General features: G+C 50.4%; 2 protein-coding genes across 5 annotated transcripts; one reads left to right on the top strand and one right to left on the bottom strand.

The window, feature by feature from the left end:
* The first annotated feature begins 71 nt into the window (after window positions 1-71).
* Window positions 72-16,905, top strand: Tdrd6 (tudor domain containing 6). 3 transcript variants are annotated; one of them, XM_048347657.1, is made up of 5 exons: window positions 72-6,214; window positions 8,232-8,379; window positions 9,109-9,198; window positions 10,423-10,486; window positions 11,482-11,554. In XM_048347657.1, exons 1-5 carry the CDS (start codon window positions 72-74, stop codon window positions 11,508-11,510), a joined length of 6,474 nt encoding a protein of 2,157 aa, XP_048203614.1. In that variant the 3' UTR covers window positions 11,511-11,554. The 3 variants fall into 3 exon arrangements, with proteins under 3 accessions (XP_048203614.1, XP_048203615.1, XP_048203616.1); XM_048347658.1 differs by lacking the exons at window positions 10,423-10,486; window positions 11,482-11,554 and adding an exon at window positions 16,879-16,905 and having other exon boundaries at window positions 72-6,210; window positions 8,255-8,379; XM_048347659.1 differs by lacking the exons at window positions 9,109-9,198; window positions 10,423-10,486; window positions 11,482-11,554 and adding an exon at window positions 16,879-16,905 and having other exon boundaries at window positions 72-6,210; window positions 8,255-8,379.
* Pla2g7 (phospholipase A2 group VII) lies at window positions 14,108-27,435 on the bottom strand. Of its 2 annotated transcripts, none has more exons than XM_048347660.1 (11): window positions 27,269-27,435; window positions 23,311-23,432; window positions 22,648-22,792; window positions 21,956-22,049; window positions 21,257-21,325; window positions 20,501-20,624; window positions 19,275-19,391; window positions 18,095-18,186; window positions 16,783-16,953; window positions 14,717-14,865; window positions 14,108-14,309 (listed from the first exon to the last, which is right to left on the bottom strand). In XM_048347660.1, exons 1-11 carry the CDS (start codon window positions 27,372-27,374, stop codon window positions 14,200-14,202), a joined length of 1,299 nt encoding a protein of 432 aa, XP_048203617.1. In that variant the 5' UTR covers window positions 27,375-27,435; the 3' UTR covers window positions 14,108-14,199. The 2 variants fall into 2 exon arrangements, with proteins under 2 accessions (XP_048203617.1, XP_048203618.1); XM_048347661.1 differs by having other exon boundaries at window positions 19,275-19,388.
* Window positions 27,436-27,977: the final 542 nt, after the last annotated feature.

Raw genomic sequence — 27,977 nt, 5'->3', positions numbered from 1 at the left:
GCCTAGGCGGATCCGGGCCCCGCGGCCTCCTGCCCAGTCTTGGGGCCCCGGGCCCCCAGTCGGGGGCGGCGATGAGCTGGACGCCGGGGCTCCCGCCGCCGGGGGCGTCGCTGACCCTGCGGGTGACCTTCGTGGACGTGCACCCCGACGTGATCCCCGTGCAGCTGTGGGGCCTGGTGGGCCAGCGGCGGGAGGAGTACGTGCGGCTGAGCCGGGAGATCCAGGAGGCGGCGGCGACGCGCGGGCCCTGGGCGCTGGGCGGCGCCCCGGCGGCGCCGGGCGAGCTGTGCCTGGTGCAGGTGGGGCTCGTGTGGCACCGCTGCCGCGTGGTGAGCCGCCAGGCGCAGGAGAGCCGCGTCTTCCTGCTGGACGAGGGCCGCACCATGGCGGCGGGCGCGGGCTCGCTGGCGCCGGGCCGCAGCGAGTTCTTCCACCTGCCGTCGGAGGTGCTGGGCTGCGTGCTGGCGGGCCTGGCGCCCGCGGGCGGCGGGGGCGCGGGCGGGGGCGAGCCGCAGACGTGGGCGCCCGGCGCCGTGGACTTCCTGAGCGGCCTGCAGGGCCAGGAGCTGCGGGGCCGCGTCCTGGACGTGCTGCTCCCCTACCGCCTGGTGCTGCTGGAGGTGCCCGCCGTCTTCCAGCAGATGCAGGAGCTGGGCCTGGCCCGCCAGGTGCCCGACGGCCTCTTCTGCTTCCTGCTGAAGCGCTACCTGGCGTCGGTGGGCAAGGCCGCGTCGGGGACCCCGGTCCTCCCGCGGGTGCTGCCCAAGCCCGAGCCGCCGGGCCTGGATTACTTCTACCCGCAGCTGCAGCTGGGCGTGACGGAGCCCGTGGTGGTGACGCAGGTGTGCCACCCGCACCGCATCCACTGCCAGCTGCGGAGCCTGTCGCAGGAGATCCGCCGCCTGTCGGAGAGCATGGCGCAGGCGTACCGCGCGTCCCCGCCCGCCGCGCGGGGCACGGGGGACGAGAGCGCGGGGGCGGCGGCGGGGCCGGCGGGGGGCGGGCCCGGCGGCGGCGGCGGCGAGGAGCGGGAGGAGAGCCCCGACAAGCCGGGCTCCCCGTGCGCCTCGTGCGGGCTGGACGGCCGCTGGTACCGCGCGCTGCTGCTGGAGACGTTCCGGCCGCAGCGCTGCGCGCAGGTGCTGCACGTGGACTACGGGCGCAAGGAGCTGGTGAGCTGCAGCAGCCTGCGCTACCTGCTGCCCGAGTACTTCCGCATGCCCGTGGTCACCTACCCGTGCGCCCTGTACGGGCTCTGGGACTGCGGCCGCGGCTGGTCGCGCTCGCAGGTGGGCGACCTCAAGGCGCTGATCCTGGGCCAGGCGGTGAACGCCAAGATCGAGTTCTACTGCTCGCTGGAGCACGCGTACTACGTGACGCTGTACGGGGAGGACGGCCTGAACCTCAACTGCGCCTTCGGGGTGCAGGCCTGCTGCCTGGCGGACCGCTTCCTGCGCAGCAGCCGCGGCGGCGGCTCGGACGGGGAGGAGGACGAGGAGGACGAGGAGGAGGAGGAGGCGGCGGCGGCGGCGGCGGCGGGCGCGGCGCTGCTGCTGCCGCCGTCGCCGCCCCCGGCGGAGGAGGAGCGGGACGCGTTCCCCCCGCGCGCCCTGCGGAGCATCCGGCTCCGGATGAACGCCTTCTACGACGCGCAGGTGGAGTTCGTGCAGAGCCCGTCGGAGTTCTGGATCCGCCTGCGCAAGCACGGCCGCGCCTTCCACAGGCTGGCCCGCAAGATGGGCAGCTTCTACGCGTCGGCCAGCAAGCTGGACGGCGTGGTGCTGAGGCCCGAGCCCGACGACCTGTGCTGCGTCAAGTGGAAGGAGAACGGCTACTTCCGGGCCACGGTGACGCGGCTGGACGGCCAGAGCGTGGACGTGTTCCTGGTGGACCGGGGAAACTCGGAGACGGTGGACTGGTACGACGTGAGGATGCTGCTCCCGCAGTTCCGGCAGCTGCCCGTCCTGGCGCTGAGGTGCGCCCTGGCGGACATCTGGCCCCTGGGGAAGAGCTGGAGCCAGGAGGCCATCTCCTTCTTTAAGAAGACGGTCCTCCACAAGGAACTGGTCATCCACATCCTGGACAGGCAGGACCACCAGTACATCATCGAGATTCTGGACGAATCGCGCACCGGAGAGGAAAACATTAGCAAGGTGATCGCCCAGGCCGGCTACGCCAAGTACCAGGAGTTCGAGACCCAGGGGAACGGGCCCTCCCCGGGGCAGGGGGCCGGCGCTTTCCTCGCGGAGAGTCACAAGGCGGCGTGTTCTGCCCAGAAGGTCGGGGAACAGAGAGCCAAGATGGAAAACAAAACCTCCTCTGCGCTAGAAACTCCCAGCGACCCAGCAATGGCTGCCCACGTTCTGGCTGGGCAAGTGGTGCTGGAGAAGGAGAAGGGGATCCCTCTGGGTTCCCCTCCGGTCCCCAGCTTCTTGTCCATGAAAGCCGCCGACCTTTGCTGGAAAAACGAACTGGAGGTGGGAACCACCGTGGAAGTGAAGGTGTCCTGCGTGGAGAACCCCAGCTCCTTCTGGTGTCAGTTGTCGAAGGACACGCAGGGGTTTAGAACTCTGATGTGTGACATTGCAGATTATTGTGAAAACACCCCGGCCCCTTACCAGGGAATCACCCCTGCTTGCCTGGCGAAGAGGGCCGAGAGCGGGAAGTGGTCCCGAGCCCTGATCTGCGGGGCCCCGTCCTCGGAACTCGTCAGCGTGGTCTTCATCGATTATGGGGACAAAGACACTGTGCCTGTGAGGAATATATACGCCATGACCAACGACTTTCTCACCGTTAGAGCTCAGGCTTTCAGGTGCAGCCTTTATAATCTAATCCAGCCCACTGGGGAGAATCCCTTCGTGTGGGATGAGAAGGCCGTGCAGGCGTTCAGCGGATTTGTCAACAACGCCTGGCAAAACAACCTCGAGTTAAAATGCACCATCTTTGCTCTGGCGTCCGTCCAGGATGCGGAGCCCTTTAACGTCGTGGACCTGCTGACTCCCTTTCAGAGTGCGTGCCATTTCTTGGTGGAGAAGAGACTCGCCAGGCCCGTAAAGCTCCAGAAGCCTCTGGAAGCGTCTGTGCGGCTCCACTCCTACTACTATTCCACACACGACATGAAAATCGGGAGTGAAGAGGCCGTGTACATAACCCACGTCGATGACCCCTGGACATTCTACTTCCAGCTGGCAAGAAACTCGAGTGTGTTGGAGCAGCTGTCGTACAGCATCACGCAGTTAAGTGACGTTTTGCTGAAGCTGGACACGTCTCCCTCGGTCCCCGGGAACTTGTGCCTTGCCCAGTACACAGACAGCAACTGGTACCGAGGGGTAATAATGGAAAAGGATCCGAATAAAGTCTTCTTTGTGGACTTCGGGAACATTTATGTCACCAACGAGAACCTCCTGCCCATACCCCGGGATGCGTACGACGTTTTGCTCCTGCCCATGCAAGCCGTCAAGTGCTCCTTGTCGGATATCCCCAGTCACATTCCGGAAGAGGTGACGACATGGTTTCAAGAGACCGTGTTAGACAAGTCCCTGAAGGCCTTAGTGGTGGCGAAAGATCCGGATGGAAGGCTGATTATAGAACTCTACGATGACAGCATCCAAATCAACGCCAGCATTAATGAGAAGGTAGGGTTGCTGGGTTGTAAAAACAGGATCAAGAAAAAACAGAAAGAGGGCGAAGCGTTCTTCACCTCTGAAACCCCGGAAGAAAAACATGACACGGTGAAGCTGTCTCCTACAGCGTACCTGAGTAAGTCAGGAGAGAGCCGATTACACGGTGGGGAGATCCTCGGCGACGCTTGCAAACCCAAGATGAGCTCCCTGTGTAAGGAGTTCAGGGGTTTACAGAGCCCAGCGAAGACCAGTCTGTTCCCTCAATATCAGGACCCTGTGGAAAACACCAACGAGCCAGGGTTTCCCTTAGCACGAGTCAAGAAAGACATTTTTGAGGACGCCCCCCTGCAGACCCTGAGGGTGGAGGGCACCCTCCCGGAGAGGCGGGCCGGGGCCCCGGGGAACAAAGACTTGCCTCGAAAACTCGGCGAGCTCCCCAAGAAGATGATCTCGCCCGGCTTGAAGACGACCGTGTACGTGTCCCACGTGAACAACATCTCCGACTTCTACGTCCAGCTCATGGAGGACGAGGCGGAAATCAACCAGCTTTCTGAGAGGCTGAACAATGCCCAGACCCTCCCGCAGCACTACACGGGGCCGCCTCTGCAAAGCGGGAACGTCATCTGCGCCCTGTTCCCCGAAGACAACCTGTGGTACCGGGCCGTGGTCCGGGAGCGCCAGCCCAACGACTTCCTCTCGGTGCAGTTCATAGACTACGGCAACGTGTCCGTGGTTCACGCCACCAAGACCGGCAGGCTGGAGCCGGCGAACGCCCTGTTGCCGGGCCTGTGCGTCCACTGCTCTCTGCGAGGACTCTGCGTCCCCGACATCATCGACTGTAAGGAAATCACCACTTACTTTTCCCAAAGGACCGACGAAGCCCAGATGGAATGTGAATTTATCAAATTTCAGGACCGGTGGGAGGTGATTCTTACTGACGACCGAGGCATGATCGCAGAAGATGTGGTGAACAGATACGCTTCCATCGAAAAACCCCGGGCGGGCCTTGCCACCCCGATTGTGAAAGGGGATCGCTCAAAGTCTGCCAACCGACCGGACGTGGACACCTCCGTGTTCCTGAACTGGTACAACCCGCAGATGAAGGCGCTCCGAGCGTATGCCACCGTCATCGACGGGCCCGAGTACTTCTGGTGTCAGTTTGCAAACACGGAGGAACTCCAGTACTTAGAGACGGAGGTTCAGAACGCCGGCAAGCAGATCCTGGAGTGGAGGAACCGCATCCACTCGCCTCAGATCGGAGACCCGTGCATAGTCAAATACAGGGAAGACGGGCACTACTACCGCGCCCTGATCACCAGCATCTGTGAGGACGACTTCCTGACTGTCAGGCTTGTGGACTTTGGGAACATGGAGGACTGCGTGGACCCCAAAGCGGTCTGGAACATCCCCGGGGAGCTGCTGATGGTTCCCATGCAGGCGTTCCCGTGCTGCCTGGCGGGATTTCACGTCTCGGGAGGCGCGTGCCCCCAAGACGGCAATGACTACTTCTACGAAATCGTCACACAGGACGTGCTGGAGGTGACCATCCTGGAGATCCAGAAGGACGTGTGCGACATCCCCCTGGCCATCGTCGACCTGAGAAGCAGAGGCGAGAGTATCAATGAGAAGATGAAGAAGTACGCCAAGCTGGGCCTTCCCAAGAGCGGCCTGTCCTACGAGAAGAAGGGCCCCGAGGTCAAAGGAGGCTCCGGGCCCCCCAGCCCGGGGCTTGGGCCTCAGAAGCCAGGCAACAAAGCTGTCCAAGAGCAGGCGTCGTCGTACGCGGAGCCGGAGCCGGAGCAACTCCCCGACAGGGGCGAGAAAGAGCTGCACGCGCTCGACGCCAAACCGAGCAAGTTCTACGACCTGGGACCGGATTGCGTTTTCGAGGCCTCGGAGAACTCGTGCAAAGATCACATGGCGTCGGAGGTGCTGGAAGGGGGCCTGGAGGGCCCCCCGGGGGACCCGGGCACGTTCGAGGAGAAGTACCTGATGGCAGGCTTCGGCACCGCCTCGTCCCTGGCCAGCGAGGTGAAGGAGCTCCTGGAAGCGAGCTCGCTGGAGCTGCCGCTCTCCCCGGATGAGGAGTCCAGAGAATTCTTAGAACTGGAACCCATGGAACTGCAGTGTTCCCTGGTGGGGGATGAAGACAAAGAGGACCTCGACCCGGGGCCGCCCCCGGGGTCCCTGTCCCCAGGCCGCGGCCCCGGAGGTGCCCTGGAGCCCTTCGCGGCCCAGCTCTCCCTCGAGGGCGAAGCCGAGCAGCAGCCAGAGCTAGAACTGCCCCTGTCCCAGCCGTTTCCGGAGGCGGGCCTAGACGCCCTGCCGGCCAGAGCGGCTCAGCAGCCTCAGGATTCCAGATGTGCCGGTGACCGGAGCAGATCCAGCTGTGCGGCGCCGGCTGACGATCAGCACGCGGGGGCCTCGGGCGGGGCCCCCCTGCCCACCGACGAGAGCCCGTTCGGGGAAGACTTCCCCACGTACCGAGGCAGGAACGCCGCCGGGCTGCCGCCGGCCCCCCTGGTCCCCACGGAGGAACCCCGGGAAGGAAGGAAGCAAGTCCACATGGCAGCGGATCACATCTCAGGTAGGTGGGTTTGCTTCCCGGCTCTCCTCAGCGGCACTCAGAGTCCTTGGAAGAGCCCTTACACGTTTTAAAGAAGTGTGTGTGTGTCGGGGGTGGGGGGAATAGTTAGAAGAGGGGGTGCCTGCATCCATTGTTAGGAGATTCCAAGCAGAAAACCCGAGGCCAGTTTGGACCTTAGATAGAGTACTTGGAACCTGAGAGGTCATGCTTGTCTAATGAGTGTAAATACAGATATATACACACACATATATACATACATATAGACAGACAGACAGACAGACATATGTGTATATGCCGAATGAAATGCTGACCTATTTTGTTTTCAAAAAATGAAATGCTTGACTCTACATTACCAAAAGATAATCACATTCAAAAGGTGAGAGAAGTCATCTTTAAAATCAAGAGGGCAACAGTTTTGTGTTTGTTTGTTTGTTTGTTTTTTAAAAACACAGCATTCCCTTTGCCAAGCCATCCTGCAAACAGAAAGGGACGAGAGGAATCTCTTTTACCATTTACTTAGAAACACTTAAAGTAGATTTAGGGAGCCTATATCCATCAAACAAGAGCTACAAGTCCATAGAACTTGGATAAATATATTGGCTTTCTTGGCTATTTCATTTATTGTTTACTTGTAGCCTTATGTAATCAGTGCACTGTGTGTGTGTGTGTGTGTGTGTGTGTGTGTGTGTGTGTGTGTGTGTGCTGGTCCTGGGGCTTGAACTCAGGGCCTGGCTGCTGTCCCTGAGCGTCAAGACTAGTGCTCTACCACATGACCCACAGCTGCCTTTACAGGGTCTTTTTGGTGGTTAATTGGAGATAAAAGTCTCGTGGACTTTGCTGTCCAAGCTGTCTTCAGACCTCCATCCTCAGATCTCAGCCTCCTGAGTAGCTAGGAGTACTGATATGAGCCCCTGGCTCCTGGCTCAATGTACTTCACAAATGTCAAGCTTTATCTTGCGAAGTGTGTGCTTTTTTAAAAATAAAATATAGAAAGTAATAGAATATAAGAATAAAAATTAAAATTATCCACTTGCTAGTAGGCAATGACCACCTTTACTACCAGGATGCCACATGCTTGTTGTCTTTTATCCGTGTGTGTGTGTGTGTGTGTGTGTGTGCATGTGTATGCGTGTGTGTGCGTGTGCGTGCGTATGCGTGCGTGTGCGTGCGTGGGCACATGGTTCTAAAAGCTAAATGCAAACCATACTGCCACGCACTACTGATCCCAGCATTTTAATCTCTTGAAATGCTTTCCGAGCCGGGTGCTGGCGGCTCACTCCTGTCATCCGAGCTACTCAGGAGGCTGAGATCTGAGGATCGCGGTTCAAAGCCAGCCAGGGCAGAAAGGTCCCTGTGAGACGCTCACCTCCAATTAACCACTCAAAGCCTGGAAGTGGCGCTGTGGCTCAGAGTGGCAGAGCACTAGCTTTGAGCACAAGGAGGCTCAGGAGCAGCGCCCAGGCCCTGAGTTCAAACCCCACAACGAGCCCCCCCCCCCCCAAAAAAAAATGCTTTCGGAATATTTTAATTGTACAACTTTCTAGCAACCCATCATAGTTTATGTAAGTGACACCCTGGCATTGGTTATTTTCCCCCCTGTTGTCTCATTTTAACAAATAGTAAGTACTAGCTGTGTGACAGGAATGCCTTCCGTTATTGGAATCGCTGCTGCTCCATAGACTCCACCACTGGTAGTAGAAGTACTGGCTTTTATTTGTAATTTTCTAACAATGGAGTTTGAGCCCAAAGCCATGTACTAGCCAGACAGGCACGCTCTCGCTCTCTCTCTGTCTCTCTCTCTCTCTCGCTCTCTCTCTCTCTCCCCCCCATCTAGAAGAGTGGGTAGCAAATATGTGGGGATGGGACACTGGAAATACTTAAAACCAAGGACAACAAACACTTAGAACACGTGGTGATAACATATGAGTTAAATGATATTGATTATATGGGAGTAATAAGTACATTAGGAAAATAGTCTTCCTGTATATCTTACCCTAAGGAACGAAGATCTATGTACTGAGTCTTATTCCATTGAATTTGGCAGTTCAGCTGCAGAACACCTACACCTTGAAAGGATTTTCAGTTGGATCCAAATGTGTTGTGTGGTCAAGTCTGAGAAACACATGGTCCAAATGTGAGATTTTGGAAATAGCCGAAGAAGGCACTAGGGTAAGAACCATTTAAGGCCTTCAACTCAGTGAACACCTGTGGATTGTTAAAGAATTTTACTAACATTTACAGGACTATGGAATATGATTGGTAGCTATACACCTGCTTGTTCCCTCTGATAATCTGGTGAGTCTCTTATTTTACAGGTACATTGTTGAAACGTTTGATTTGATTTCCTGCGTCTAGTCTCCCTTTGGTCGAATGCCCGCACTGCTAGTACGAAGTTTATGAGATACAAAGACCTATGTAATCATTTTTCACTGTGTGTTTTTCCTGTAATCTGAAAACTCGCCTGGAGCAGGATCATGAGACCTATTTTCTTTATATTACAGATTCCTTGGCCTTGGCCTGATCCCCCGATTCAGAATTTGTGGGAGGGCGGGGGTGGCCGCGGCCCCATTTCTGGCTTTTTTGGTAGTTAATTGGAGCTAAGAGTCTCCTGGACTTTTCCTGCCCGTGCTGGCTTTGACCACAGTCCTCCTCAGCCTCTGGTACAGCTAGGGTGACAGGCACAGGACACTGGCACGTAGACGACTTTATTCATTTTTGATCATCAGACATCGTACTCAAGGCACGCGTGTTGAACTGAAGTAGCATTGAGCTTGAGACCTAAAGTGAAGGGCGAAAGCAATCGCTCGAAGTACCTGCCCCTGCGGCTTGGCGCGCTGCGTCAGTGAACGACAGTTTTAGGAAGTTGGCCGGTTTTTCTGAGTGTGTTTTCTCTGGTAGGTTCTGAACCTTTCCAGCGGCGTAGAGGAGGTCGTAAGCCCTGAGAACGTCTGGAATGGCATCCCCCAATTAGACAAGGGCCCGTCTGAGGTATGGCATCAGGAAACATTCATCGAGTGCGAGCATGTGGTCTTCCTTTTGAAAGGGGACGCCCTTGGATTAGGAAAGATGGAGAAAAAAAAAAAACAAAACCAAAATCTCGTGTTTGCAGCAACAGCATTTGAAAAATGGCAAGGCTGGGCGCAGAAACACATAACCTGTCATCCCAGCCTTCAGGAGGCTGAGGCAGGAAGCGAGGCCAGCAAGGTCCTGTAGATTTACCAAAAAAAAAAAAAAATATATATATATATATATATATATACAAAAGAGCAACAACGTCGGTGCTCTGGACTTTTTATGTCCCGTGTCATTTGGGGGAAACCATCATCTCAGTCCTTGATTTTTTGTTTTTCACTCTGAGGTGAAAGAATGACAAGTTGTTTGGTGTTAATGACTCCTGTCTAACTTGAGGGAGCTGTTGAGAACACCCATCTTTAGGAATAATCCCCTCGGTGCTCCCTACCGTGGTCACGTGTGAGGAGTTGCTGCCAGTCCCAGCTCCTCTGCGAGGCAGAGCCTGCACTGCCGCTGAGGGCTGGCGGGCGGAGCGGGCCTGTCATCCGAGCGAGCAGGGGGGTCGCGGTCCGGGCCAGCCTGAGCATAAGGCGGGGGCCTCTGGGAAATCATCCAGACCGGCTCAGGGAGCGGGGCGAGCCGGCGCAGAGCTCCCAGCTCAAGCCCTAGCCGCAAACGCGCACCCAAGCAAACACTTGGAGGTCCCAGGTGTCTGAAGTCGTCACGATCTGGGTGCCTTTCTGATTATAGCTCTTGGAATTTTCTTAACCTGAAATTTCATTCCCCCCCCCATAGGAATTAAGTATCTTGTTCAGTCGGTTCCTACATCATGTCAAGGAGGAAATACGGTGCTATGTAGAATAGATTCGTGCCTCCTCATTCAGAGTGAAGGGGCTCTCCACAGGCCGTGTTTGGATAGCAGTTCCTTGGAAATTCCTCATTCCTTGACCGAACACAGAAGTTGACAGGCTTGGGGGGGGGGGGCAAAGTTTGGAAAAGGAAGCGGAACTCCCTATATGGAATGCATTTGAAGACTAGAAAATATATGGGAGGTGTTTCTCCACTATGAAGCACGAGTATCGTAATTTTTGAAGGGACTCTTATTTTTGTTGCTTGTCTATGGTTCTGTTTCTGCTTCAAGTTGCAATGGACTTACGCTGTTTAAAAAACTGATTATAATCCCGAGGTTCCTTTTGTCAGGCTGGCTTCCAAACAATGGGGAAAGATCATTACTTCATGTCACCGGATAATGTCACAATGACAGGTAAGTCACGTTTTCTAACAAAATTGTGTTATCTACCACAGCCAAGTCTTAAAGATACCATTTCTCAGAATCTCTCAATCAAAATGATTTAGTTTCCTTGAACATTAAGTAGTACCAATTTTTTAAAAGTGTTTAAATGTGCTTGTGGGGATAAGTAACCAAAAGGAAGATCTCTTGTGATGTCAGAAGATAGTTTGTTGGCTGATGGAAGAAATCTTGGAAAGTTAAAGAATGAGTGATAAGTTTGTGAGAGACTGGCAGAGGTTTTTCATCAGCCTTAATTAAGGTTATGTGTGCAAATGATCAGTGTTAATAGTTGGGAATTTCTGAAAGTTTAGTTTATCTGCAGCTGTTCTAAGAATTGCAGTTTACCACTCGTAAACAGCTCTTTGGTGTTTCAAATGGAGGCCCACTCAGAATGAAGTTGGTTTTTTTGTTTTTTGTTGTATATATATATATTTTTTTTGGCCAGTCCTGGGGTGTGGACTCAGGGCCTGAGCACTGTCCCTGGCTTCTTTTTGCTCAAGGCTAGCACTCTGCCACTTGAGCCACCGGTGCCACTTCTGGCTGTTTTCTATATATGTGGTGCTGGGGAATCGAACCCAGGGCTTCATGTATTCGAGGCAAGCACTCTACCACTAGGCCGTATCCCCAGCCCCTGAAGTTGGTTTTGTAGGAGACACTTGAATCAAAGAAAACCAGTGAGTGGTTGGTTGCCACCTTTGCCCACCTTATTCCCCGCAAAGTGGAATCCTCGGCTGATTTCACAGTCTCCTGAAGAAACTCCATTTGGCAAGGTGAGTGGCGTGAGCACCAAGGCATCCAAAAGAAAATGGCAGTTGGCATAGGCGCGCTCTCCGCCATGCTGAGCCTGGTGGTCTCCCCCCTCCCCCCCTTTTAGAGGACATTCACTGGGAAGTGAGCGGGCACGAGCGAATGCCTTCCTTGTTCCACTGTCTCTTTCTCAGCTCAAGGATTCCCTCTCCCCGTTTCAGAAAAGGAGTGCGGCGATGACCTCGATTAGCCGACGGACTCGCGGAGGGGGCGAGAAGCGGCTCCGCGAGGAGACCAAGAGCGAGCGAGCGAGCGGTCCAGGAGCCCCGAGGTCAGGCGACCACCGGCAGCATCGTCCTGGAAATCCCCGGCCGCGAAGCCGGCGTCCGCCGTCCGGCCGGGGAGCTCAGCGTGCGGTTGCCCGCACCCCGGACGGAGGACTCGGGGTGCCGCGCAGCTTGCCAACACTTTACTACATTTCCCATACCGCATTTGCCTTAGAATAGGAAAAAAATGTAAGTTCATGACAAGTACATCGTACGACGCCATGTAGCGGGTGGCTCTATTAGCAGTAGCTTGTTCAGATTTGTTGTTGTTGTTGTTTGGATTTTGAAGCTTTACCTTGTATCTGTCTAGTTAAGCAATTTAACTGATATTCTGTTTGGAAGTTCAAAGTATGCTAATACAACACGAGATTTGAATAAAGTTTATCCTGAAAGGGGTGGTGGTCTCACTGAATTTTTTATCTAATTGTTCTATCTCTCCTCCTCTGTAATTGTGGAGTCGGAGTGGGGGAGTGATAGTAAATGTTATTCACCTATCTGGACTATTTTATTATTATTACTGGGGTGTGTGTGTATGTGTGCCAATGCTGGGATTTGAACTCAGTGCCTATAGCACTGTCCCTTAGCGTTTCCTGCTCAAGGCTGGTGCTCTACCACCTGAGCTACACCTCCAGTTCCAGCTTTCTTCCTAATAGAAGTTAAGAGTCTCTTAAGACTTTCCTACCCAGGCTGTCTTTGAACCACAAACCTTAGATCTCAGCCTTCTTGTGTACCAGTTGGACATTAAAGACCTCTTTCCATTTTTACCATCAAACCAAATATTGTCCCTCTCTTATAGGTTAAAAATACTGGATGCTTTATAAACACATTAAAAAAAAAAACACCTGCCTGGGCTTCCTTGCGCGTCCTGTGGTAGGGGGAGTGTACAGCTCCTAGCTTGGAAGTCTGCCTTCGCTCTACACACCTTTCTAGATGTTGCAGTGCTGGCCATAGAAATTTGTGGAACGTGTCTGAAATGGAGTAGGCATTGCACCTCCCACTGTGACTTGAGAGGTGAAAGGGAAAGATGGGGGGGGGATTGGGGAACAAGGAAGGATAATAGACGCCTCACATGCATATTTGGAAATACCACAATAAAACCCCTAACTATGTAATTTAGTAGGTATCAATGCAAAAATACCCTTGAATGCAAGGCCAATACAACTGGAATGTTAGTTTCTAATGTCAGTAAAAGTTTAGCCAAATGATAACAGGAAAAGGGAAAAGGTGCAAATCTACAAACCAGCATCAGATGCTGACACCTAACAGCAAGTAGTGGGATGTCGGAAGCTTAAACAGTTGGTATTGCTTCCATGAAATGGAAAAGGGGTTTCCATTAAAGAGAGTTGAGCTGTAGATGGATGGTTCACACCTATAATGCTAGCTACCTAGGAGGCTGAGACCTGAGGGTTGTAGTTCAAAGCCAGCCTGGTGCAAAATGTCCATGAGACAGTTATCTCCAGTTAACCAGCGGAAAAAATAGCCAGAAGTGGAGCTGTGGCTCAAGTGGTAGAGCATTAGCCTTGAGCAAAATTAAGGAGCAGCACTCAGGCCCTGAGTTCAAGCCCCAGGAATCAACACACACACAAACACACACACACACACACACAGAACAAATAAAATTAAATGTTCCTCCGAAAGTTTGCTACATTCTCTATTGTGTTACACTACCAGAATCTCCGGAAAGTCCCCAGCCACAGGTAACACTAATGGCGCCTCTGTTGGATGCATCAAGAGAAAGCATTAAAGGTGAACACGAATTACTTCTTGGCTGTATTGCCCTTGCCTTGTCTCCAGTACCAGTAGCCCTGTCCATTCCCCTACTTCCATACCACCTTGGGATTTTGCCACCAATCCTCCATGGAATCAATGACCTCATTATCAACTTGATCTGCTTGTCTTTACCAAGGCCAAAAGCCAAAGGGAACCTGCCAAGTTCTGGAATTGCACAGTACTAGAACGCAACTCTACTGTTGCTACTAGAGAAAGACAAGAGCATCTAACTTTATGTTTAAGGAATCTTACACCATCCCATCCTTTTTTCATTGGCACTGTACTTTTTTAATACATTTTTCCATTAAAGCCATACAAAAGGAATTTGATAATGTGTGTTCTACTAAGATGATCTTCAAATATATATAATCTTTATATATATATACAGTCTTTATATATATATGAAGATCGTATATTTATCTCTCTATATAAAGATCATCTTAGTAAAATTACAATTGGGGCTAGTATAGATCTTTGTATATTCTTTACAACTAAAGAAAAAAGTCTTAGCCCCGATCACTATTCTAATATAACCTGCATTTTTTTTTTTTTTTTGGCCAGTCCTGGGTCTTGGACTCAGGGCCTGAGCACTGTCCCTGGCTTCTTCCCGCTCAAGGCTAGCACTCTGCCACTTGAGCCACAGCGCCGCTTCTGGCCGTTTTCTGTATATGTGGTGCTGGGGAATCGAACCTAGGGCCTCGTGTATCCGAGGCAGGCACTCTTGCCACTAGGCTATATCCCCAGCCCTGCATTTTTAATATTAAAAAAAAATTAACTCTCTTCCCCGCCCTTCCCTCCTTCCCTGCCCACCCCTTAATATAAATTCTCTTTGTCCATAGAGCTCTATAGAGTAGAGGTTGTGGTGGTGTCTGCGTCAGGTGAAAAGCCTGGAATAAGATTTGCATCATCTCCTTCCATCAGTGGGTCCCATTGGTCAAAATCTTTTTGAAGTCCTATAAGATAAAAAGCAAAAAACAAAAAAAAACATGACTAAACTAATGAAGACGACCTGATAGCAGTAACAGTTTGAGGCCGCTAGGCGGCACCCTAGAATCACAAATGACGCACAGAGCGCAGGGACTGTCCCAGAGGCTAACGGGTAACACTGAGGGAGAGGAGAGTGTCCTCCTGCTGCCATTGCCCACACTGAGCCTGCCCAGGCCGCCTGAGCCGCGGATGGGCGTCTCCAATCTCCCGCGCAATGCGGCAGTATTAACTTGCTCAGATGCTTGTCTTCAGGTTGAGGTTACAGCCTTGTCCCACAGCCAGGTAAAGCGAGGCAGAGACGGAGGCTCAGTGAGGTGGGGAGGGTGGTTCCCGGGCACCGTCCGGACGTCAGAAGCCCCCCCCCCCACCTTACCTAAGTACTTTTGCAGGAATGCTAAGGAGGCTTTGTTGTTGAGGTCCATCACGACGCCCGAGTCCAAATCGCCTTTCAGTGTCAGCTTCTGCCCCAGGATTCTCCCCGTGGCAAAAGTGAAGTCGGCAAAATTCTGATGCACTGAACCCCTAAAAGAGGAAGGAGGCGTTTGTAACTCCCACTGCTCGGTAAAATGACTCTTGTAGTTAAAGCGCAGAAAGTCGATCGGCCCAATTGGCCTATGAACTGGAATTCAGGGAGACAGAAGATGGGATGGGCGCCCAGCGTGTGGTCCCTGGTCTCTGTGGAGCAAGGCCAAGCCCGGGAGGAATCTTGGTGCCTTGGTGTGGGAAGGAAGGATCCCGACTGCCGAGCACGTGAGATTCCTTCCTCACGGAGTGGCTGACGGGGCTTTCCCGCCCGACTTCACTCACCGCGGGGGAAATGCGCGTCCACGGCAGGCCCACACGCCCGCGACTTCAGCGTTTGGATCTGAGCCTCAGCTAAACTAATTCAACACACACGCACACACACGCGCACACGCGCACACGCGCTGGGTGTGAATGGGAGTCAAGAGAGAGCAAAACAGGCTTTTCTTCAAAGTTGGAGAACAGGACGAGAGCTTCCCTGGGAAGGGTAGGTTTCACACATTCAACAAGCTACCGTGGGAGCCGGGCATGCCGACGGCTGAATCCTAGCGACTCAGGAGGCCGAGGGCCGGGGTTTGAAGCCAGCCCAGGTGGGAAGGTCCACAAGGCTTATCTCCAATGAACCACCAGAAAAGCTTGGAGTGGTAGAGCGCTAGCCTTGAGCGAGAAAGCTCGGGGACATTCAAACCCCATGAATGACCAAAAAACAGAAGCTAACCTGAGGCCTCCTCACTCCTGAACTCCCTGGGTCCCGCGAGATTTGACCTAATGCCACCTTCTCAGATGGGAAAGACTCCTTCCTCCATTCTCAGACCTAATCGTGGGGACTGGGTGAAACTAAAGTTAACACAGAACCCTACCCACCTACCCACCCTGCTGTTGCTCTATCTGTAGACTTTCATGATGACATTCATAAAGGAGGCCCAGGAACCACTAATAAAATAGAGCAATCCGTGTGTCTGACACAGGGTTGTGTGATGTGGCCTGGGCTGATCTTAAACTAACGATCCTCCAGCCTTCCCGGGGGTAGAGTTACAAGTGGGCACCACCACGCACAACAACAGGAAGGAACAAGGGGACACCGTGGAACACGTTACGTGCGTACGATCGCTCTCTTTCTCCGACCACCTCCCCTCCTCAAAGAATCTTAAGGTGAAACCCAAGCGCCTCGATTCCACGGCTACCAACCTAATGACCGAGATGCGCCGAGCAACCAACAGGAGGGTAGCAGAAGCGACGTGGGCACACGCACAGAGAAATGGTTCCCATCCCAAGCAGGATGGCGTAAGAGCTCCAGAACTTTCCCAGTCAGTATTGCCTGGCAGTGGTTGACCGTGAGTAACTGAAACCATGGAGTGCTAACCCGCGATGATGGGAACTGAGGCAGCCCTTACCTTCTTCTTTCCTCCTAAATGCACTAGAGCTCGGGGGAGAGAGGAGTTCACCTCTTGGCTTTGTTGCCAGATGAAAACTATCCTACTCTTTTCCGCATCCGGGATATTAGCCTATTTCCGATGTCCGAGGGGGATGGGGAATCTGTAAACTCATACTTTTCCCCAGTAGGTAAATACAATGGACAACGTGACATTTTTCTTTAAAGAATCCTAATGCGGCATAACGATGTAATACTTTCTCTCCCTAATATTGCCCCTTGGGGTATGATCAGGTATGTAGATAAGAATAGCATGTAGCTAAATGCGAATTTAAGTTACCAGAGTATGTGCTCTGTGGGTTGACACCACTGAAAGCACTTTTACTTTAAAAGGAGTAAGTCTAAATATACTTACCAACCGAAATGATCTATATTGCCCTTATTTTAAAAGCCCAAACAACCAATTTGGCATTTCTGTGATGGCTGCAAATGGTATCTGTAAATTGTTCATCCAGTTTCGAATTCAGCGAGTCCTCGATTCTTACCTGATTGCAATCATCTTTCTTTCTTTGCCAGGCAGGAAGAAAGCTCTCATTTTCTCGGTGTCATTATGAGTTTGGAATCGTTCCGAGTTGATGAAGAAGAGGGGCTGTGAGATCTTGGAATAGAGGTCATCGCTCACCGGAAACATCCACGGGTCAAGCGCAATGCCACATCTACAGGTGTTTAGCGACAATTTAAAAAAGAAAGAAAGATGCCTAGATACACAATGACCAACGCAAAGCCTTTCTACCACACCAGTGCTGTTAGGGACTAGCTCACTAGGTTTCAGGTATTATCCTTCCATGTGAGATATTCTTAGTTTTAGAGGATAGAATAAATCCGTCATTTCTCGGCCATTTCCAGACTTTTAGGGCAAATTCTTTTCAGAGTAACAATGAGCCTCGGCCCTTGTTGTACTTATATTCACATTTATGTTTATAGGTTCTTTTCCTGAAAATTATCTAGGGGTTGAAGAAAAACATATGAAACATAGCATTTGAAAAACGTAGCTGATTTCCTTTTTTTTTTTTTTTAAAGTTTAGCCTGTTTCCTAACCTTTGGACAATACTTCTGATGATTGAAACAGATGTCTTTTTAGGGAATTCAGGGTGAAAATTTACATATAACTGATCGTTCCCAACTTCTGTCTTTTCTTTTCTTTCTTTCTTTCTTTTTTTTTACTGTTGATTTGGTGTGATCTTGTCACTCTAAGATGAAGTCATTCAACAAGAAAAAATTGTTTCTGCAAGTTAAAAATTGGGATCTGATCTGGATTCCTGTCCAAATAGCTGTGTAATTTTAGACCCCGCGCTATCTGAAAAAATGGAAAACAAAAAATGTCTTGAAGTCTAGAAAAAAACATAAGATGGCAATACTATTATCAGAAGCATTGTTACAAATAGTTCATATATAAAATATTTCTAATGGATGTGGGAACACACCAGTAATCCCAGCCCTTGGAAGGCTAAGATAGGAGAATTGCAGGTTCAAGGCCCACCTGGGCTATAGGATTCCAGGCTAGTGTGGACTACATAGTGAGACCTTGTCTCAAAACACCAAAAAATAAATTTCCAAGTAAAAATGGTAATGAATAAGAATGGTGGAGGCAAATTCATATGGCTGGAAGATTTTAATGGCACAAGAAATAAATAATGTTGCCCCAGAAAAATTTGTGTAGGATACTAGATAGTCTTATAAACCAGAAAAGATTCTTTCTTCATTAAGGATTTGGTTAAAAACACTATATCTCACGTGTGTGAGCCTGTGCCTTCTTCCAATAGTTTATTGCTCTCTTGCTTTCTCCAATTTCCTTACCTGAATCTGTGGTCTTCACTAAGAGTTTGAATAATTGTTGCTCCACCAAAAGAATGTCCGATGGCTGCGATTTTATTCCTATCAATAGAATCCTATGTGGAAAAGCATCAACAAAAATCACAATTATCCTCACATGGTGTTAGAAGGATAAACGAGGGCTGGGGATGTGGCCTAGTGGCAAGAGTGCCTGCCTCGGATACACGAGGCCCTAGGTTCGATTCCCCAGCACCACATATACAGAAAACGGCCAGAAGCGGCGCTGTGGCTCAAGTGGCAGAGTGCTAGCCTTGAGTGGGAAGAAGCCAGGGACAGTGCTCAGGCCCTGAGTCCAAGGCCCAGGACTGGCCAAAAAAAAAAAAAAAAAAAAAAGAAGGATAAATGAAACAATTTTGTCAACCACATTAATTAGGCTTTTCACAGACATGGTTAAGTGCCATGATATCTTAGAAAGCAGGACAGACTTATTTTCTATTTTAATTTTTGGTAGCACCAGGGTTTGAACTGAGGTCCTTGTGCCACCCTACTGCTTGGTCCACACCTCCAACCCTGCCTTTCCCCGGCACTCTTGATTGCATCTGGAGTGGGGACCATCAACTCATCTCCAAACCGAAGTTCTGTTAGGGTTCTCTGCCCCCCCCCCCACCCCGTCCCCCGTCCCCCCAGCCCACCTGAGTCCTCACGAATCCTGCTCCACTCTAAGTTGACCAAAATGTCGGTCAACTTTTCAAGATCAAGATTAAGAACACACAGAAGTGATTGAAGAAATTGGAATCGTTCCCCTGCTGTATGACGTGGAGCTCTAGGGAATGGCCATTTTTGAGTTCAAAATTGATGGCTGTTGATTTCATTTATAGCTCAATGGGATGCATTCCTTACTATTATATTTTTACTGATATTGGTGTGTTTGTGTGTGTGTGTGTGTGTGTTGCAGCCCTTTTTTCATGGTGAACCTTGTAATACACCAAAAATTCAAATAACAAACAACAATTAAAAAAAAAAAAAAGGACAGGTCCAAGAAAAATAAGATGGGAAAACAGGAAGAGATGGAGGGAAGGGGTGACTGTCTAAAAAGAAGTATACTCCTCTGACTGACGAAACTGTAACCCCTTCCGTGCATCACCTTTATAATAACAATTGAAAAAAAGAAGAAACAAGGAAAGCAACTGCAAAACAAACCTACCTTCAGTTGTCCCACGTCGAAGTCTAAACCCAATTCATTCTTCACCGGCTTTCCCTGGTCCATGTCGAGGAGCAGGCTGAGCGCGCGAGAGCATTCCTGTGCTCTTTGCTGCACCTGAGGTGATTGTCAGAAGAAGGGGACGACAAAGCAAAAGGAGTCGCGGCATTGCGCATGCGGGAAAGATCTCTGGCGGGCTTCCCACCGGAAATGTCTTGGTGAGGAACGATTCGAGTGCATCCCCCCCAGGTCTGTGACATAAAAGTTCCCCTTCATCTCATGTTCACAAAGATTTTTTATAGATTCACATCACTGACTTTTCTGTGTTAGTAACTACCTGCAGGCTTAGTAACACAAGACAAATTAGCCAATGGGCTTTGTCCCAATGACTCCTACAGTCTTCTAAGACACATTATTATTATTATTATTATTATTATTCCTATTTTTATAATATATAAAACCATGAGAGGTTGACTGGTCCAAGAACACCCCTACTGAAAATGAAGCCTGAATTCAAGCACAGGCAGTTGGGCTTTAAGGCCTATAACTATTATTGGGTACTACCATTCTTTAGTCTTTAAAAAAATATTAATGTTGGCTGGGAATATAGCCTAGTGGCAAGAGTGCTTGCCTTGCATACATGAAGCCCTGGGTTCAATTCCCCAGCACCACATATATAGAAAACAGCCAGAAGTGTCCCTGTGGCTCAAGTGGCAGAGTGCTAGCCTTGAGCAAAAAGAAGCCAGAGACAGTGCTCAGGCCCTGAGTCTAAGGCCCAGGACTGGCCCCCACCCCCCAAAAAATTAATGGTTATTTTCCCCTTTATTTTATTCATTTATTGTTTATGTGGTACCAAGGAATTGACCCCTGGGACTAATGCATGCTAGGCAAGCATTCCACCACTAAGCCACATTCTCAGCCCTCTTTAGTCTTTTTCATGTTGTTTCTGGAGGCTGGGGGGGGGGGCGGGGGAGTCCTATTCCCTTATTTCCATTACTTTTGAACTTCTACAATGAGAAGTCTTACTCTTGGAGAATTCTGTTTGCCAGCATTTCCCAGGATCTTTGTCTTTGCCTTTGGTTGGTCCTACCTGCACATTTTGTTAAGCCAATTTCAGAGGAACTTGGACAGTTTTTTGGCAACGCAAAGAAAGTAGGAGATCTGGCAGGACGGGTCACCATTTTGTGCGCACTTTCAGGGCACGTGGCGGGCAGGAGCTGAGTATGTACCTGTTTCTTTCGTAGCGTCTTCCCCTCCTCCCAGGTCATGGTTTTAAAGTAGAGCCAGGTCTTGTTCCCCAACTCTGCAGCAGGTTGGTCCTCAAAATAGTAAGTCGCAGAGGCAGAGCCGTCCCTGTGGTGCAGACAAACGCATTACTGCTCCGTGTTCTTCTTTACCTCGCCCACCTCGCTCGACGCGATCCTCCACTCCACAATCCTCTGAGCTCCCGCCTTCCTTTGTATTCTCCTGTTCTACTGTTGTTGTTGTTGTTGTTCCCAATCAATCAAAAGAGCCCCAGAGATCTCTAGGGAAAAGCTCTTATTGTTCATGGTGAAGTCTCATCTAAAAGCCTATTCACCTTCACAATTCTGGGGAGCACTATCAGCCACATAACAAATTCCAGCCCTGTCAACTCCTAGCTGTCTGGCTTTTGGGGTGGGGGTGGGGGGTTAACTTTATTTTACCCTCGCTCCATTCTTTCTTTAAAACACAGCCCAACAACAGCCACCCCACAGGATTGTCGACAAAGCAATAGTAAGTGAGCAAGGTGGTGCGTGAATCTCCCGAGCCAATCCCACCCACAGCACGCCGTGAGCGCTCTGGAAAGGTGGGCTTTATGAAATCATGGAGCTCAAAGTCGATCGCCTCTCTCTGCCATGGTGTACAACGCCACCGGCCTCTTCCACGCGCGTGTGAGGACGGCGAGACGCGCAGCTGCGGGCGTGCGCCTTCAGGAGCCCCGCTGGCTGCGTGAGGGAACGCACCTGTGTTCCACCGCAGCCACGATGAAGCCGTGGGAGGCCAGGTCCACGCCGATAGCGGCATAAATCGTCCTGGAAAACGAACAGAGGAGAGACAGCCTTTCCACCACCAAGCGTAAGTACCGATCGGCATCCGCTAAGAAAACCGCCAACGTGCAGGCCATACGATGTTCCCGTGCCCCGGAAAGCTGTGGGTCTCAAAAGGGGACGGCTTGACTCTTTAAGGGATACTTGACACTAGCCACAAGTGTTTGCATTCCCAGCCTTTGTGGGAGAGAACCACTGGCGTCTAGTGCATAGACCAATCCCTTCCCCAGGTGGCCGGTCTGAAGGCGCTCCTTTTACCCAGCTCCTTTCCATCTATCCTTCGCCCCTTTTCCTTTCCAGGAGTGGTTTTCAAAAGCGATGCACGTTGCTTGTTTCTCAGAAGACCCAAGCTGCGTGGGCCGTGCTTTCCAGAGTGTATGTAATTACAATGGTAGGAGGAAAAGCAACATGGACATCCTCTCCCTTTAATGGGGACACTCGTCTTTATGAACAAGACAGAGTAGGGGCGGAGCAGTAGACCACAGTCTGTTCTTGAAGAACAGACCAAGGCCCAGCATGACATTCCCGAGTCTTCTAGTCATTTTATGGAAAAACAAAGTGTACTCAAGGCACCGACTGCTAGAGGCTAAAACTATTCAACTTCTCAGACATTACCTGAATGCTCCAAGGCCATGAGAAAAAACAATTAGGGGATATTTTTCGCCAGTCCTCAGAGGAGCATTCCACTTGGCAGAAACTTTCGTGGAACCTAGACAACAGCAATGGAATGTTAGTATCTTCTGGTAGCATCTTGCCTACACCAAGGTCTGGTTAAGCAAATAAGGAAAATCTGTACTACTGTAATATAGGCATGGTAAACCATGAATACACATCAGATGGCTAGTGAAAGAGTCTTGGCCCTCGCAGACAAGTGACAGAATAGAGGGTAATCTCTTCATTTATGAGTAAGATATTAACTTTGTCTCCTTTGTTTTGGATCCAAGGAGTTAGGATAGCTTCTAGTGAGTTTTTCTCTCCTGGCGTCTCACCCAGAGCTTAAAACAGTCACACTGCCAGCCTGCTGTGCTTACCACATTATTGCTTCCTCCATAGTACATAGAAAGGAAGAGCAGAGAAACAGTCATAGAAAGATGTTAGAGCCAGTTTCACGCTGTCATCTACTCCTGTCAAATCAGAATAGGCAAAATGAGGACCCTTTATTTTCCCAAAGTAGCCTAGGCCCTTGTCATCTTAGAGGCGGAGACTGGAGGACACCCACTTTGGCCTTAACTTTCTGAAATTCTCATTGTTTCCAATGTTTTTTTGTACACTGCAGCCTATGACAGAGAAATCAACCAAAGTCTTACCATAGATATACCACAGCAGTGTGCCCACAAATTCCTTTGTTCCAAGAAACTTAGTGAGACCCCCGAAATATTGTCTATTTGGAATCCAAATGGTGTCAGGGTGATTATGAACTTGAGATGGGTAATACAAGCGCAAGAAGGTACTCTGTTGAGAGAAGAAATGGATGAACTTTTAGTCCCGTTATTTCTTCCATGCCAATAGGTTTTCTGTTTTATTGGTAGGAGCCCTCGTGTCTGTCATTCATGAAAAGATCTAGAAGGAAATATTTTAAGTTCCTATGGTGACCAAATGAATGCAGTCATGAAAGAAAAGAAAAACAGAATCACAATATGCTTTTAAAAAATTAAAATTGTTAGCACAAAATCTCTCCTTTAAAAAGTTACTTATTATTTTTTATTAGTTCTAGGTACTACTTTTTTAGTTATATGGGCAGCCTTTTTTCAGCCATTAGGGAAGGAGAAAACTCAGAGTGCAAGCAAACTAATCAGTCGAAAATAAAGAACGTGGGAACGAATCGACCGGCGGAAGTCTTCACATAGAGCTCTACAAATGGCCCCGTGACTCTCAGATGAGAGGAAGGTCAAGCCTTAGCATCTGTTGGTAGTCCCCAGCAACCGTCAAGATCAGGGCATAACGAGAACTCATAGTAACCCACGCCTTACCTCATTGGTATAGCCGACCATCAGGTCTGTGCAGCCCACGGAATAAGGTCCGTGTCCTTCGGGGATTTTAGCATGGCCAAGACTCGCAGCCATCATCAGTGCTTGTATTTTATAGAGGCACGCTGAAAAACAAGTCAGGGTTATCTCACGGCAACATATGGAGCCCCTCCCCCACCCAATTACACCTCAGGATTGACCGTTCAAGGAATTCACGAGATCCAAGTCAATACTCAACCTCTTCCGTTTCGTAACCTTTGTGGGGGGTGGGGTGGGGTGGGGTGCCATAGGGCTTGAACTCAGGGCCTGGGTGCTGTCCCTGAGCTTTTTGGCTCAAGGCATTGTGCCACTTCTGGGTCTCTGGTGGTTTGCTGGAGATAAGAATCTCAGGGACTTTCCTGCCCGGGCTGGCTTTGAACCCTGATCCTCAGATCCCTCAGCCTCCTGAGTAGCCAGGATTGCAGGTGTGAGCCTCCGCCACTCAGCACTTAACCCTCTCCATCTTCTTCCATTTAGAATATACTACATTGGGGGCTGGGGATATGGCCTAGTGGCAAGAGTGCTTGTCTCGTATACATGAGGCCCTGGGTTCGATTCCCCAGCACCACATATATAGAAAATGGCCAGAAGTGGCGCTGTGGCTCCAGTGGCAGAGTGCTAGCCTTGAGCAAGAAGAAGCCAGGGACAGTGCTCAGGCCCTGAGTCCAAGCCCCAGGACTGGTTAAAAAAAAAAAAAAAAGAATATACTACATTGAAGATGACTTTCTAACTCTGTTTTTTCTTTTTGTCCTGAGCACACAGCTTCTAGCTGGGCATCCTCCCCTGTGGCCCTTCCCATAGAAATGTTCAAAATGAAGCTGGGTGGCCGTCTTGCATCTCCCAGCTTAGTCCTCTAGCCACCCAGCCTGCAGTTCCCCAACTCCCCGTCTTGTGCGTCCTGCCAGAAAGCTGGCAAGCATATTCGTCTCCTTCTGGCCTGCCAAGTCCCTGCGTTCAACCAACTGTGAATTTCTAACATTTGTTTTAAACTTAGAATTCTCTCCCCAACACATCTCTGACCCTCTAGCGTAAGGGTCTCTGTCTCTTGAGTAGACAGTTAAAATCTTCTCTCATCGTCCCATTCGAATTCTATTCCGACCCTTTCAAGCACATAGTCAGGGCCCAATAAGTGTTGGTAGAAATGAGCTGAGCCAAATTGAAATGCCACTGGCCTCAGTCTACCCAACCATTCCTGGAACTTTTGTTCTCTTTGGTACCCACTCCTCCCTTTAAAAACAGACATCTATGTTTTAGGTCAAGATGTTAGGCTTAAAGATCAATTTACTCAGAATCTCAGCCCACTCCGCCTGCCCACACATTCCCTCAATTGGACATTAGAAGCTGATTACTCTGCTGGACACACTGTTGTGTTTTTTCTATAACATTTTTGCTAGTCAGACACCAAGAGCTATGCCAGGTATGGCCCCTGAGTCGATATAATGGGACATTGCTCAGGAAAGTTCTGAGTCACGAGAACAAACCTATTTACATCTTCCCCTGGTGACTCAGGTGTAAAGCACCTGTCAGTGATGCAGGCCGTCGGTAGGTAAGGCCCCCTTCCTCAAAGCTGGTCCACGGGCATCCCTGAGCCTTCTAGAGACCTGCTCTACTTCTGCGGGTTCAGGAAAGGTTCGGAGAAAAGGCATAGTAATGTTTAAGAAACATGCTTGTGAAGTCCCAGCCCGCTTGGTCTGCCACCTTGGTCACCAGTGTGTGCTTCACGATATGAGGCAGCTCCAAAAAGAAGAAGGGAAAGGAGCAAAGGCCGAGGGGGAGCTGCAGGGCCCCGGGTGTTGGATGGCGGTGACCCTCGGTCAGGTGGCAGGCCTGGTGACAGCTCGGCTCTGGCGGTTGGTGACCATCCTCGGTAAAGTGGAAATGGAAGGCTCTGCTCTGACCAGCCTCCACGATGAGTGGAAGGATGAGATGCTAGTGTAGCTCCACTAGCTAGCAGAGAACACAACCGGGAAGAGGCAGTCCACCAGCAGTATGTGCCCCCTTTCCCAGGGCTCATTAACGTGAAGTAGCCAAATGCATGCTGAACTTCTTACAGGAGACTTAGCAGATCCAAGCTAAAACATCCTAGTTTCCCTCAGAGCACATTCAAAATTCAGTGCATTTCCTCTGAGCCTTTTTTTTTTTTGCTTTGTTTTTAAACTTCACCAGTAGGTAAACATTTCAGAATTTATTTATACTTACAAGAGCCTCTTTATCACCCCCTTCAAAGCTATCTACGGAGTCAGGCTTGGCAGTTGGGGAAAGGTCAAGTCACTGCCCAGATACAGTAGGGGAGACTGGCTCTCCTCCCATGAGCAATGAATGAGTAATTGTGTTCCCACCCACAGGGAATCGTGACAAGGCTAGACCTGAGTGGTTTGGGGAGACACAGATAGCTCTCACAACACAATGAAAAACTCCTGTGACACCCCCACCCCACCCCCCCCCACGGCTACTATGGAGACACTCATTCTAGAACTGATTTTAGAACTACCCTACACAGGTGGATCTCTTCCCGCGTGAGACATGAATTCTACTGAGGCCGTGGAGCCTGTCCAATAATGGAGGGATGGCCTGGTTGACTAAGCCTGCCAGTCTCCCAGCCAGGACTCAGAGCCACAAAAGGACAGAATTTTCACCCTGTATCAATATCAACAGAGTGTGATGTAAATAGACCACAGGCAACAAATCATCCCTCAGGTGAACAGTTACCTATTTTCAGTCCATTGAAAAGATAATGCAAAAGATAACACCATCTCAACTAGACTACAGACTCCTTAACTACAAGCTCTTTGCCAACAATGCAGCCTTAATGCCTGAGCTACTAAGTATGAAGAGATCTCATACTATGTCTTTTGCATATGTAAACATAAGATACCGCCCTCCTCCTACTGGTGCAATCCTTTCCCCAAACACGGAGTAGGGCAAAAAGTAAGCTTTGTAACCTTGACTTATGCAATCCCTTTTGCAAATTCTAAAGAAAGGAGTCACCTACTGAGCTGGAACAACTAGATCCAGGGTGACTTCCTCTACCCAGGTGAGCAGATTCGTGGGTGCAGGCAGTAGGAAACCCACTCACAATCTGCCCACACAGTTCTCAGTAGAAGAATAGATAGGGAGGTTCCTCTGTCAGGGACCTCTGTGCTCTGGGATGAGGGGGACCCCAGATTATCATCTCAAACCACCATGCACTACTAGCCAGGACTTTGGCTATTGATCAAGATCCCATTGATCGTGACACTGGCCTCTTCTCTCCCTTCACGCAGAAGAAGGGAGGCTGCCTTGGGCTGAACACCAGAGCCTTGTTACTGGACCTGCTTGAGAGTTGGTCAGGGCAGTGGGGTGGGGGGTGGGGGGCATTGCTAGGTCAGATTCCAGTGGTCCTCACGATGCCTCTTCCTAGTTGGCCCTGCGGCTACTCATGCCTGAAGAACACAGATAATTCAGTTTCATTTGTGAAAAGGAGGAACGAAAGTCCTTTCCCCCACCCCAGGGGATGGAGAAAATCCACTAGTGTTTCTTGGTGAGGATTGACCCAAAAGGACTTCATGTTTGCTGGGAAAATGCTCTGCTATTTGAGTCACACCTCCAGCCCCTTTTCCCCACTGGTTATTTTCAAAGTAGAGTCTTGCTTTATGCCCAGCCTGGCCAAAACTTGCATTCTGCCCCTTGTGCGTCACTAGGGATGATTGGCATATGCCCTGTGCCCAGCTCCTGCATTGGCACCACAGCTGGGAGAACGGGCATGTAGCACTGCATCGGAGGTTGAGATGACGTCTCACCAGCTGTTGAGCCAGCAAGCTGGCTTCTGAGAACATTTCTTGCTAAGACTTTCTTAGAATTCCAGCCATACGACATCTCTGTGGGTATTTGGGACCTGGCAAGGAGTCAGTGGTTCGAGGCTCTGAACAGATCTACCTCTTACCTGATTTAAAACTGTCAATAGGATTTAGGCTTTGCCAGGAAAAAGGATGAGCCAACGAGAGGCCACAGCAGAGGCAGAAAAGCACGTGCACTTTGTGTGGCGCCATCTTGGGAGCTGAGTACTGATTTCGGCTTCACCTTCAAAACAGATAATCAAAAGTTAAAAAAGCAAAAGAGAGAAAACATACAGAGGACTTCATGGGCTGACTAATCACCCAAGCCCAGGCACGCCTAGGGAAAATGGAATGTGCATTTTCTGACCTGGATTTTAGATGGGGACTACCAACCGAATGATCCTTTTAGACAGCTATATTACAGTTTTGGTTACTAGTTCCTTAATTGCATAATGGCGTGGATGGGTATTTAAAAAGAGCATCAAAAATAATGATTCATAACAACCCATATGCTATCATCGTCAAAATATCCATCGGTACACGTAACAGAGTAACCAATAGGTTCTGCCTAATTTCCCCATCACAATTATGCAGGGATTCTATTGCTACAGCTGCAGTTGTTTTTAGTGTTAATGATATTATCACTGTTTTTGCGGATTCCGAAAGTCATATGCGCTGTAAACTCCCCACACGCAGGTGTCGGGACATGGTGGTTGTCCCTGGAGCGCCGGGCAGCCTTGTGAGCGTGAGGACTTCTGACTCTGGGCCTGGACCGGCCCCCGTCACACGTCAGGACAGATGTGTTCCAGTGGTGGG

This window comes from Perognathus longimembris, chromosome 6, assembly GCF_023159225.1.
Source record: "Perognathus longimembris pacificus isolate PPM17 chromosome 6, ASM2315922v1, whole genome shotgun sequence".
Taxonomy (NCBI): Eukaryota; Metazoa; Chordata; class Mammalia; order Rodentia; family Heteromyidae; genus Perognathus; species Perognathus longimembris.
Note: the sequence above shows the minus strand (reverse complement) of the source record. Positions and strands in the feature narration are given on the sequence as shown.